We start from the raw sequence: 13,526 nt of genomic DNA, 5'->3' as shown, positions 1-13,526 counted from the left end.
GCAGCAAGGGTCACAGGGCTGGACTGGTCAGCCCTTGAGAAAAGCAGGGTGACAGTGGGTGGTCACAAACCTCCCTCTCCCCCTCCCCCCCCACCCCGGGGCCTGGCCCTTCTTGATGAGGTGTGGGCGGCTTGCTGTCTGGGCAATCTGCCATCATGTACTTCCTGCACAAGTTCAAGTTCAAAATAATTTGGGTGAACTTGCTGACTCTTGATTTTATCAAGTAAGCTCATTAAAGAGGTCAACAAGCAAAAATCTTCCCTCTCTGCCATGACTGCCTCCTCCAGAAAAGGATGCTTTCATCGTTCAGGAGTCAACAGGGCAAGTGTTTTATATTGCAGACGTGTGACTTTACGAAGTCCTGCCATGATATCCTGACACATCTTGTATTGCCATGAGCTAGAGACATCAGCAGTTGGTTACAGCTGGGACTTCTCACACCTAAGCTCAGGTCAGCTCATGAAGTGCAGTGCTCAAGGCAGAGTCTTGTTCCGACCCTCAGGTGCCCTGGCTCTGGGTCTCCTGGGCCAGCAGGCTGGGCCTGTGTCCCCTCAGAGTACATCGTGCCATGACTGTCACCACATGCTCTGGACAAAGATGGGAAAGGCAAGCTGCCAAAAGCATTAGGGTTACGGCTGTAATGAGAATGAGGGCTCAGCCTCTGAGCCAGTGTCACTCACCCTATTAAAGCCTGGATCCTCTCTCCAACCCACGGGCCCCAGTCTCCCTGAACCTCTGGGTCACCCGTTTCCACAGCAAATGTAGCCCCCTTATTTAACAGGCCTGCACTGCTGTCCATCTCCCAAAGAGAAAAAGCCCTGAAGGCAGTGATGGTCAGGAGTCCCAGCACAGGACCTGGGATGCTGAGGACGCTCTGTGCTCCAGCGCACAGGATGGGCAGCCCTGGACACACTATGGTCTTTCACGTGCCTGGCCCTTCGCACATGCTCCTGCCTCACTCGCTCTCCCTGTCCCTTGTCCCTCACAACCTAGGCACAGGCTCCCCTCCTCCCACTATGGGGCCAGCACCCCTGACCTGGGCTGGTCTCTAGGGTGTGGCTCACTTAGGAGGGCTTTAGCACAACTGCTGGTTCTGTGCCTGCCTCTGCACTTATACCCTGTATCTCTTGAAGGTGGGTGACTGCTGCTCCATGCACTGAGTCTGGTGTGCTGAGGCAGCTGCGAACTGAACTCGAGTGCTGGACGGGCGAAGGCACAGCCCTTCTTAGCACCCATGTCTGCAGGCCCAGGCAAGGCCAACCCCAAGTGCCCACAGCAATGACCTGGCTACACCCGAGCATCCCAGGTCCAGGGAAGGATGGCAAGTAGAGTGAGGCTGGGAAAGGAGCCCGGGGCCACGTCAAGTCACCTGGAACATGCTTGAGTGGTCGGTCCCTGTGTTCCTGATGACCTGGAGAACATCCTCCTGATACTGGAGACTCAGATGGACATTCTTCCTATTTTTATTAACATCCTTTTAAAGTTTTTTGGGGAAAGAACTGAAAAACAGAGTTCCTTTCTTTAAAAGGAATCTTAACAGACAATTAAGGATACTGCTGAACCGCTGCTTTGATCACATACAGGCAATCTGACTTGGGAAAAAGACGACTCTGACTCAAGGAAGCCAGCTTCAGACAGATGCTAATGATGAGAACCCAAAATAAAAACATGAAAAGGCACCTGGAGGATCATTCCTCATTGTTAACACTTCTCTAGATGACCTGGCCTATTAGTAACTGGGTTCACAGCTCTCTGAGGGAACTCAAGGTGGAATGAGTCCTTTCCGGCTGACCTGAACTTGCCCCAACAACGTTCCCGCCACTAAGTCAGTGGAGGTTTGCTCTCCAAACAGACACCCTCCAAACCACCCCTACCTCTGAGAAACCCAACCTCCCTTCCCTGGCACAGGGCTGTTAGACATGCCAAGAAGTAGCCCAGCACCTGTAGGTGATGAGGTAACTCAGGGTCACACACAGGATGGCACTGCCCTCCCGGTCCTAAAGAAGTCTCTGCTCCCAGGGTGGGCCTCCAAGGCCACCCTGAAACGTGGCCAACAGACAGTGGGGTTCCCACCATGAGCCTTTTTGGCTGTGGGAGGGAGAGGGTTGATCTGTTCTGAGCCAACTTTTGACAGGGGGGTGAGGTCTTGGATGGAGATCATGGCCCTTCTACATTGAAACAGAGAAGTCAAAGTTTCAACTGCAAAGAACTGTTCCGTTTAGTCGCTGACAAACATGGGGGCGGGGAGGGGAATACACTACACAAACCTTTCCGTCTGTCTGTGGGTGGCTACTGCTCTTTTGAATCTCCATGATGTGTGTATGTGTTGCTCCCAGGCAGGAAGGAGCCTATTATACAAGCTGCCAGGAGATGCAGCCTGTTAAATGCCTTTAAATGAAGCAAACACACGAGTATCTGGTGAAGAAACGCATTTTGGAGAGAATTAAACAAACATTTAAAGTTGGCTCTTGGCAGGATGTGTGCCGGGGGCGGACTGAGCACTCAAAGCTCTGGTCAGGTCAGGGTCATGGCTCGACCTGGGCGCCAAGGGAGCCCAGCCTGGAGGCACCTAGCACTGCCTGGGGGTGGGGGCCACGCACCTTCCGGACCACAGGGCTGCCGTCATTGATGAGCTGGGCCAGCATCATGGCCACGTTGTGGTCGATGGTGGTGGAGTGGTCCGTCCTCTCTGCAGAGTTACCCACAAACGTGCCGAGGGCAAAGACGGCTGCGCAGCGTACCTGCGGGCGGGACAGTGGGCAGTCACCCTGTGGCCGGCTGTTTGGCTCTGGCCCGGGCCCCTGGAGCCTACTAGATGCAGCTCAGTCCCGTCTATGGTCCTCTCAGCCTAGCTCCACTTGTGCAGACAAGCAGAGCAGGGAAACAAGAGACTAGCGGTGGCCCCGTCCAAGGGTCAGGTGACAGGCTGTGTGCAGGCATCAGACAAAGCCAGGCAGGCATCAGAGACCAAGCCAGGGGCCAAGGAACCCATGGGGCTGGGGCAGGCACGGCGCTCTGGGGGTGTGGTCCCCAGGTACACCTTGGCCTCACTCAGCCTGCAGTGGTGGGGTTACAGACTCACCTCAGGGATGGGGTCGGAGAGGAGGCTGCAGAGCTTCTCGTGGGCGCTGTCCCGCACCCCGCACCACCGGGCTGAGTCAAAGTTCTGCCAGATGCGGCCCAGGCAGATGGCCACCCACTGGCGCAGCAGGGGGTGGGGGTCGTTGAGCTGCTCCAGGCAGATGGCGATCAGGTTTCCCTGGAGGCAGGCTTCCTGCGAGAAGGCAGGCAACACAGGGCATCACCCGTTGACCATTGAGTGGTGCGGGGTCCTGGGCTGGCCCTGGCCCCCCAGGTTTCTCAGGGAAACCTTGCTTAATCACTTTGCAAGATGTGTTCAATTTTCCTCTTTTTTTTCTGTGCTACGCCATGTGGGATCTTAGTTCCTGGACCAAGGATTGAACCCATGTACCCTGCAGAGGAAGCTCGGATTCTTAACCACTGTACTACTGGGGACATTCCTCAATTTTCCTCATTTTAAATCCTACCAATTTCAATTCACCTGGGGCTAAACAAAGGGTCTGGACCCCCACTCCTCCCATGGAGCCCCCAGGGCTGGTGTGATCCCCAACCTCTCCCTCGCTTCTGAGGTCACTGTTTCATCAGACATACATTCAGGACAGTTCCTCTGGCCTCCAAATCTTAGAGCTTGCAGCTGTGCATCTGCAGCCCATAGGCAGGCCCTGCAGGGATGGGGAAAGGGCGTGACACTCACCTGCCCCGTATTATAGCTGTTGACGATTACAGCCAGAATGAAGGCCGTCATGGTCCGGTGCTCAGCCTGGAAAACAGAAGTCACCGGCTAGTTCGCACATTCTTCGTGGCAAAAACTCATCACACTCACGCACTAGAGTTATCCTTTCAGGATCTTTATGACGAGCCTGGTGTGTAGTTAAAGTAACGAGAGCCAGCTTTGTTGTCTTTTGAGTCTCCAAAAAGGAACTGTGCTTTAAAGAGAGTCTCATGGCTCTGGGTTGGCCTCAGGGAGGACAGGTGGGTCCCCAACGTCTGATGTGCACACCGGGTGACTCTGCTCCATCAGAGGCCCTGTCCTGCCCATGCCTATGGAAGTAGACCATCGGGGTCAAGCACACTGGTCGTAAAAAGACTGACCACAGTCTCTACTTGACTTCATTTTCCCTTCTTTCTGGTCTTCTAGTGGGCGGATCGATTCTCATTTTCTCCTTTCCTCTGGGCTTCTACTGACTCAGACATCAGTCTATTTTTAACTATTTGTGGTACCTTGTGTTTTTAACCTGGAGCAAAGTCTAAAGTTAGTCATTCTCTGTATCTCTGCCTTGGATTCCCAGTTTTCCTCCTCTGGTTTCAGTCCCTCCAGCGTGACTGCTCTTACTCTTACAGCCAATGCTGACTTACATACATGGCATGTTTGCCAATGTCTGCTTTCTGATGCTTCTTATTGACTTCTGGGCTCCATCTCCTCCTGAAGTGTGGGCCTCCTGGCTGCCTGAGAAGCCATTGGCCCTTAGATGTGCTGGCTTTGCTCTCTCCCAAACTGACACTCGTGGGAACACAGGGTCCCTGGGCGACAATTTCCCTTGTGTTTTGAGGGCCCCTTAAATGGCAACCCATTCCAGTACTCTTGCCTGGAAAACCCCATGGACGGAGGAGCCTGAAGGGCCACAGTCCACGGGGTCACAGAGTCGAACACGACTGAGTGACTTCACTTTCACTTTCTCTGTCTTCCATCCGTAACTGTAGTGACTGCTGTCCACATCCTTGCAACAATCTTCCTTTATGTCCTGGTTACTTTAGAGATTTTTACTCTTGCCTTTGACATTCTCTACTTTCATTATGACGAGTCTTTGTGTAGATTTGTTTTTACTGAACCCTCTCAAGGCTCACTGTGCTTTATAAACCTGAAAACTCATTTCTTCTTCAAGTCTGGAAAGTTCTCCACTAAACTGTGCGTCCCCTCGTCTCCCTCTGGCCTTTGTCGATGGAGCTCGCCTGCTCAGCCCCTCAGAGCCTCCGTCACATCTCCTCTTTGCTTCCTCCCACATGAATTCTCCACAGACTTCTTTACTGGTTGTGTCAATTTTGCCGTTTAATTCGTCTATGGAAATTCTAATGACTATATTCCATTACAGTTTCTTTTTTCCCCCTCCAAAATCTGCCTATTTATTAAAAGACCCTAGTTGGTCACTTTTTGAGAAGGAGTGAAAAGGACAGAATACCTGTTCTCTTACAACAGGCAAGAAAGTACTTCTGAGGAAAAAACCACCAGGGTTTATTTTTGGACACAATTAAAACAAATTGTTTATTCAGTTATCTTAACATACTTATTTGTAATGGTCGTCACTCTTTTTCCAGAGAACTCTATTAGTTTCAGTTCTCTGGGAGCCAACCTTCCTTTATGCCAGCTCTGCTTACGTCACTTGAACCTGGGTTAGGAGCAGGGTGGTGCTCCTGGCATGAGTCTTGGTACCCTGGCTGTGAAGGTACACAGAAAGGTGCCCTGCAGAAAAGGTTCAGCCTTCGCCGCTTCCAGGCAGGCCCTGGAGATTTCATGTTCCTCACTTGGCTGGTGGCTCCTCCCACATGGGGAATTTCCATTTCTCACAGAGGCTTTTCCTGACTTTCTGCCCAGACGTGGATGGACTGGATTAGCTCTTCTTGACCTCGTCCAGTGAGTGGGCAGCTCGCCCCACAGGTCTGTGTTTTTTGCTGCAGACTTGGGGCTGCGGACATGTGGAGCTCCAGGGTCACTATGAGGTTCACCCAGGACCCACTGTGCCCCTCCTCTGACTTCAGGTGTTGGCATTTGTAGATTTAATTTCCTTTCTTTCAATCTGGCTAGCTCCTCAAAACTTCAGTGTGTTTGTAGCTGAAGTGGGGCCCACTGGTGCTGACTTTGCCCATCACTCTGCGGCACGTCTATCAGCTCAGATGTCTCTCTCAGTCGTTTGGCCTCTATCTTACTCACGCTGTATTATTTCCAATGCTCACATAAAGTCTAAATGTAACCACCTTCGATGATGTTTAAATACCACACTTCAGTTGGAACATATGAGTTCTGCTTACCTTTTATAACAATCCTGTTTCTAATGTTTCCTGGATTTTAGAAAAAAAAATTTTTTTTTTGAATTGTCATTTAGTTTAGAAAACCAACGAGAGGGTAAAACTACACCCAAAAGTTCCTTTCCAAAACCAGAGGCACTGTGTGAACAAGCTGTTAGATTTCATTAACCATTCTGATAAAATTAAGTTATATTGAGTAATTATTGATACTTAAGGTGTTTATTTTATTCTCTTTACTAAGCTAGAAGCTAGAGGGAGAGAATATAAATATTAATTTAAAAACATTTATTGGGAGTTATTTTATATGCTATTTACGGATTACTAATTTTTAAACAACTTAATACAATAAAATATATTTCAAATTTCAATTTTCAATTTTTCCACCACCTCTACCGCCCCAACCCCCTTCCTGATTGATAAAGTGCATTAGCCTCCCCTTCGGTCCAGATCCTGCACTGGCCAAAGGAACTGCCAATACTACGGTGGATGTACAAATACTCATTGATCTAACTTGGTTGACAGGGTACAAGGCACAGTGGATTCTACTTCACTGCAAAGAAGTGCCCGGAAAAAGGAGTCAAGTAAACAAAACCGAACCAGCTTGTGTATCAAGGTTCACTGTGACTTACTTTAAGAAAGCAGCCAGGAAGCAAAGGGTATCGTCCGAGTGAGGCAGAGCTGGGAGTGTTAGTGGGCCCCCACTCCCACCACAGGTCCCTCTGTGTGGAGCAACCTTTCCCAGAGCCCCCAGGAAACATGTCACCAGAGTGTAACATGCTGGTCCTTACTGGCATGTACGGGTCTGCCAAGACCGAGAGGAAGTACTTGTGGCCGTTGTCCTTCACCAGGTCAGCTTGGCATGACTGCGGGGAGAGACGCAGGAGAAACAGTGAGTGCAGTTCCCAGGAAGGGGCTCCTTTTTCTTCTTGGAATGTATGAACAAACGAATGTGCGATGAATAGTTTATGTCTTCATCATTTTCACCTCTCAAGTCCAATTTTCATCTGAAAAAATAGCTGGAATGGATGTGTACAAATGCATTTTCCCTTGGCTGTGGGGAAAGGGCTGGCATCGCACACACTCTCAGAAGCGCAGCTGCTCTGAGGCATTCTCGAAAGCAGCTTCTGGGTACCTGCCGGGTGCGGGTACCCTGGCTGCTGGGCTGGCTCCTTTGGAGGCCGTCTGCGTCCCACAGCTCCCATACCTGTCCTCTCTCCTGAGTCAGCCCAGGGCCCACGCGCCTCTCCTCCCACTTCTGAGCAGGGACGTGCCCAACGCCTGAAACCACTCAGTTTCTGCAGACCCCAGCCCCTGCCAGAGCTTGTCATACACCTTTGCTTAGACTGACAAAATCTATGTAAACACCATAATTATGAATTATGTGCATCCCATGGTTATATTCCAACAGGTGCTTCCTAGAGGCCTGTCTCCAAAGGAGCAGTTCCAAGTGGAAAGGTTGATTTCAGGGCCAAGTGGGTGGCCAGGTATGCAGCTCTCGCCACCTCCTCAGGGTACATGGCACGTGTAGGCACAGTTGTGTCATGTGTTAGCACAGTTTTCAAGCCCCACTAGGTGTCCAGCACTGGCTCAGTCCTGGACATGGACCCCCACACCCTGCTCACAGTCCTGGGGAGACAACTGAGCAACTCTGGCTCACGATGAGACGCTGGCTTGGGAGGCTCTGGGAGGGGTGGAGAGCTGGGGTCATCCATGAAGGAAGGGCAGACGTGAGTGGGGGTGGAGGGTGGGAAAACAGGTGGGAATCCTGCTGGGATATGGAGCCAGGGAGAAGGTGGCCAGGGAAGGCAGGAGGCAGGGAGCTTTGACTGCTTCATGGATGCAGTCTTGAAGACACCAGAGGGCACTGGGAATGCGAGGGGGAAGACTGTTGAACTGCAGGTTGAAGAATCACTCTGGCAGCTGCAGTGGAGGGTGAGCTGGCAGGCCGGACTGGAGGTGGTGACCATGTGCAGCAGGGTCAGAGATGGTGGGGAGGACCCTGAAGACTTGAGATCGTTCCAGAGGGATCTGGGTGGGAGGAGCCGGGCAATCTGACTGCTTGGTGAGACCACTAAAGAGGCGGGAGAGGTGGGAGCCGTGTCATCAGAGACTGAGAGGGCAAGGAGTTGGATTTGGGGTACACTGTATCAATGCACCTCAGAGACACACAGTGGAGCTACCAGGAGGCGAGCCAGGATGAACTCCTAGATCAAAAGTCATGCACGTACTGGGTGGGAGCCCATGGCCACAGGGTGGAGGGGGAGGTGATCTGGAGCATGAAGGATGAGCTGGGAGACAGGGAAACAAGCGTGTGAGCAGAAGGGGCTCCAGGTGGTACCAAGAAGCAAGGAATCTAAATCTTAGGGAAAGGAACCGGCCCTGAGGCAGTGGGGTCATCAGAAACTCTGCTTCTATACCAGGCTGGCTGACTTGCGGGGCATTTCTGCAGGTGCTGGCTCTTCAAGGGACTTAAAACAACTATGCCTCAGACATTCAGGAATTGACATCCAGGGAGGTGGCCAGTAAGAGAAAGAGAGGCAAAGAAACAGGCTTCAAGCCCAGGTTCTCCCTCTTGCAGCTGGGGGACCCCAGCGACATTTGAGAAATCTTTGCTCAACTGGTGGAATCAGATGAAACATCTGAAACATGGAAGTGCAATCTGAACATGGGAGTGTGACTCATAAATCACGGATGCTCTCGTTCTTGGAAAGCAACCCACAGAATGTGGTCATACTGCTCACTGAGCTTCCTGACCAATACCCAGAAAAACCACTTGGTGATTTAGGGTAACGTGTTCACAGGGAGATGCTGAATTCCATCAGCTCCCAGCACGCTCCACTCTAGGGGATAAAGGCCATCCAAGAAGTAGAGAGGGCTGAAATTTTAAGATCTGAGTTTCTGAGAATAAAAGGAGAAAAGTTACACACTGCAAAACCTCACTGGCTCTGCAGGGCACTGCTGGCTTGAGGGCACGCCCAGTGTGAAACTCTCTCAGGGGCAGGGTGATTTTGCAGATAGAATCTGCTTTTTACTGCAGCCTGGAGCCCTGACCTCCTCTCTCCCACGCTGGCCTACTTCTCAGGGTGCTCTGATAATGAGGTGTTTTTCCTCACGTCAATAAACTAATAAGGTGGTGACTGGACTCAGCTGTTTAAGTTCAGACTGAGTGAGATGGAGGAGGTGGTCAGGGAGCAGGGGCGCTAGGAGCTCAGGTTCTCAGGCCAACAATCCCCAAGAGCCAGGGAAGCCAATTAAGCATGCAGCTTTCAAGTCATTCCCATAACGGATGCCTTGCTTTGAATGAAGGTTTGGATAAATGAGCTAAAAGGTGTCAGCAAGATGTTGTCTGCAGAGGCTCATCCAGAAGGGGCCGGGAGGGCGCATGCAGACGGTGCCTGCAGCAATGCCTGCGTCTGGGGACAGGGTTAAGGTGCCAGCACCGAAAACAAAGCCGCTCTCCTTTGTTTTGAAACCAGAGGTGCCACAGTCAAGCCCAGGTTCACACATTTACAGCGACGCTCATAAAACATATCTCGTCACAGAGTGACGACGTGTTCCTAAGTCATATCTGCTAATTCGGAAGCCGAAGCACATGTGCGAGTAGGTGAAGCTATAGCTTCATTATGGCTTCAGTACTGGAAATGGCGATGGTCTTGTTCGTGTAGAACGACCTCTCTCTGGAAGAGGCTGCCATGCAGGTGGGAGCAATTAATGTTTTCGGGTCATGTCCACCCTCACTCTCAGAGCTCAGCAACTGTCCTTTTAGAACTGGCTTAGAATCACCCCATCAGCCATCCCAGCCCTCTCTGTATCTACTTCTGGGGCCGGAGAGCCAGGGATCTGCAGGGTGCTGACTTCTCAGGATGCTGAAATGGTCACCAGCTGCCCACTCTCCCTCCCCACTTGGCCAAGTGCCTTCTTAAAAGAGAAAACAGTCCTTGAAACTACAAAGACCCAGAAATGCAGGCAACAGACACATTGCACACACAGGCTGGTGGGAAGCTCCCCTGAGACATGCAGGGCTCCAGCGGCCCACACTCCTCCACACGGCTGCTTTTCAAGGGCCCTCTCTCATGTCTCTCTGTTTTCTCCCAGATCAAGCTACAGGTTTGACATATTAAGGCCAGCATAGAAAGAGGGTGGAGAGGAGGAAGAGCATGAATATGAAATGGTTTTTTCCTAAGCAAGACCCCCCGCCACTGCATACCTGTATATATATATATATATATGTATGTATGTATTTTTTCCCCCTTCTTAGTAGGGAAAAGCCCCCCACTATCACAAATTAGGCAGTTGACTTTACCACATTTAGGAAAACCGCAGGGGTCAGCACATTCGGAGTGCAATGGATAAGCCTCGCGCTGGGAAAACCACCTTCATATTCATTGTATCAGGGAATTATATTTTTAACATGAGAAAAAGGGAGGGAGGTGAGGAAGAGAAGAAAAGCAAACAGAGAAGAGGAAGCAAGTACATAGTTCACTGTGGCTGAAGATGCAGTCTGCAAACTGATTTCAGGAGGCGGCAGAGACCAGGACGAGCCCAGAGACCACAGACTCTGGCTTCTGCGAGGGTAAGTTCACAGGGCAAGGGCAGGTACACCCCCTCAGAATATTCTGGCAAAGAATGCTGTGGGGGAAGCCCTACCTTCATTCTCCTTAATGCAGATTATAATGTCTGTCTCCTGGGGAGCAGGAAGACACAAACAGCACAGATCAACAGGCCACCAGACACGAGGCATCAAATGAGGCCCCACCAGCAGGACAGTCCCGAGCAGTGTCACCAGTGGACACAGCCACTCACGTTCTGATGTGAATACGGAGAAAATCACAGAGGGGGGTCCTGTTTCCTGTCCTTGGGTCGCAGAATTCACTCCCTGGGATGAGGAAAGGATGCCAGAGAGGTGAGCTGGGTTCACATAAGGGACAGAAGCACTGGACTGCACCCTGACCCACTGCCACCAGAACATTAGAATTGTCTCCAGACAAATGCAGGACTACGTTGACCTGTTTATACACCGAGAGTCTTAAAAACAGCTCATGGCCTTAAAACTAGTAGTGCTTGAGAAAATAATCCCAGAGTGGGGGTTCTGCTCACTGCAAACAAGAGCTCACTGTTCTTCAAACCCAGGGGCACAGTCCCTCCCAGGCAGTTAAAGATGAATGTCCTTCTGTACAACTCAAAGGCCTGGCACAATGGCCTTCCCACTTGCCAAGTGCAGTAAGATATTTATATACATATATAGGTTTTCATTTTCCAACAAATGGTTTATTACTTTAAATGTTCTCATGTCAGATGCTCTTGTGTTGAAGGTAAACTTCAGAATGAATGACGAGACACCAGGAATGTTGAAATAACTGTTATCAGTGGGAAAATCATACATACACGAATGCTTTTATGCCTCTGATCTACTTTTCTGTATGTGTTCTAAAATTTATACATGTAGGCATTTCCTGGAAAATCCAGAGGTTAGGACTCAGTGTTTTCACTGTCGTGGCCCCGGATTCAATGCCTAGTTGGGGAACTAAGCTCTTCCAAGCCACGTGGTGTGGTCAAAACAAAACAAAAATTTGTGCATGTATTACAGTTCAGTTCAGTCACTCAGTTGTGTCTGGCTCTTTGTGACTCCATTGACTGCAGCACGCCAGGCTTCCCTGTCCATCACCAACTCCTGGAGCTCACTCAAACTCATGTTGATCAAGTCGGTGATGCCATCCAACCATCCATCCTCTGTTGTCCCCTTCTCCCGCCTTCAATCTTTCCCAGCATCAGGGTCTTTTCCAATGAGTCAGTTCTTTGCATCAGGTGGCCAAAGTATTGGAGTTTCAGCTTCAGAATCAGTCCTTCCAATGAATATTCAGGGTTGATTTCCTTTAGGATTCACTGGTTGGATCTCCTTGCAGTCCAAGGGACCCTCAAGAGTCTTCTCCAATACCACAATACAAAAGCATCAATTCTTTGGTGCTCAGCTTTCTTTAGAGTCCAACTCTCACACCCGTACATGACTACTGGAAAAACCACAGCTTTGACTAGATGGACCTTTGTTGGCAAAGTAATGTCTCAGCTTTTTAATATGCTGTCTAGGTTGGTCATAGCTTTTCTTCCAAGGAGCAAGAGTCTTTCAATTTCATGGCTGAAGTCACCATCTGTAGTGATTTTGGAGCCCCCTAAAATAAAGTTTGTCACTGTTTCCATTGTTTCCCCATCTATTTGCCATGAAATGATGGGACCAGATGGCATGATCTTAGTTTTCTGAATGTTGAGTTTTAAGCCAACTTTTTCACTCTTCTCTTTCATTTTCATCAAGAGGCTCTGTAGTTCTTCACTTTCTGCCATAAGGGTGGTGTCATTTGCATATTTGATGTTATTGATATTTCTCCTGGCAACTGTGATTTCAGCTTGTGCTTCATCAAGCCCAGCATTTTGCATGATGTATTCTGCGTGTAAACTAAATAAACAGGGTGACAATATATAGTCTTGACGTACTCCTTTTCTGATTTGGAACCAGTCCAGTGTTACATGTCCAGTTCTAACTGTTGCTTCTTGACCTGCATACAGATTTCTCAGGAGGCAGGTAAGGTGGTCTGGTATTCCCAGCTTTTGAAGAATTCTCCACAGTTTGTTGTGATCCACACAGTCAAAGGTTTTGGCGTAAAGCAGAAGTAGATGTTTTTCTGGAACTCTTGCTTTTTCTATGATCCAACAGATGTTGGCAATTTGATCTCTGGTTCCTCTGCCTTTTCTGAATCCAGTTTGAACATCTGGAAGTTCACAGTTCACGTGCTGTTGAAGTGTGGCTTGGAGAACTTTGAGCATTACTTTGCTAGCATGGGGGATGAATGCAATTGTGCAGTAGTTTGAGCATTCTTTGGCATTGCCTTTCTTTGGGACTGGAATGAAAACTGACCTTTTCCAGTCCTGTGGCCACTGCTGAGTTTCCCAAATTTGCTGGCATATTGAGTAGCAGCGCTTTCACAGCATCATCTTTTAGGATTTTAAATAGCTCAACTGGAATTCCGTTGCCTCCACTAGCTTTGTTCATAGTGATGCCTCCTAAGGCCCACTTGACTTCGCATTCCAGGATGTCTGGCTCTAGGTGAGTGACCACACCATTGTGGTTATCTGGGTCATGGAGATCTTTTTGTACAGTTCTTCTGTGTACTGTTGCCGCCTCTTGATATCTTCTGCTTCTGTTACGTCCATACTGCTTCTGTCCTTTACTGGACCCATCTTTGCATGAAATGTTCCCTTGGTATCGCTAATTTTCTTGAAGAGATCTCTAGTCTTTCCCATCCTATTATTTTCCTCTATTTCTTTGCATTGATCACTAAGGAAGGCTTTCTTATCTCTCCTTGCTATTCTTTGGAACTCTGCATTCAGATGGGTATATCTTTCCTTTTCTTCTTTGCCTTTAGCTTCTCTTC

The 13,526-nt window shown here is 49.6% G+C and overlaps 1 protein-coding gene across 2 annotated transcripts in view; it reads right to left on the bottom strand.

Annotated features, from left to right (window-relative positions):
- The window catches only part of RPTOR (regulatory associated protein of MTOR, complex 1), a 322,527-nt gene that overhangs the window by 49,443 nt on the left and 259,558 nt on the right, over positions 1–13,526 (bottom strand). For both annotated transcript variants that reach the window (XM_010856300.1, XM_010856301.1), the window contains exons 14-17: positions 6,891–6,965; positions 3,776–3,841; positions 3,083–3,274; positions 2,601–2,741 (exon numbers count right to left, since the gene is read on the bottom strand). In XM_010856300.1, the coding sequence (XP_010854602.1) occupies positions 2,601–2,741; positions 3,083–3,274; positions 3,776–3,841; positions 6,891–6,965 (474 nt within the window). The remainder of the gene's footprint in view (positions 1–2,600; positions 2,742–3,082; positions 3,275–3,775; positions 3,842–6,890; positions 6,966–13,526) is intronic.

The sequence above is a fragment of the Bison bison genome, unplaced genomic scaffold (assembly GCF_000754665.1).
Source record: "Bison bison bison isolate TAMUID 2011002044 unplaced genomic scaffold, Bison_UMD1.0 scf7180017864371, whole genome shotgun sequence".
Taxonomy (NCBI): Eukaryota; Metazoa; Chordata; class Mammalia; order Artiodactyla; family Bovidae; genus Bison; species Bison bison.
The sequence above is the reverse complement of the archived record's forward strand: the minus strand, read 5'-3'. Positions and strand labels throughout refer to the sequence as shown.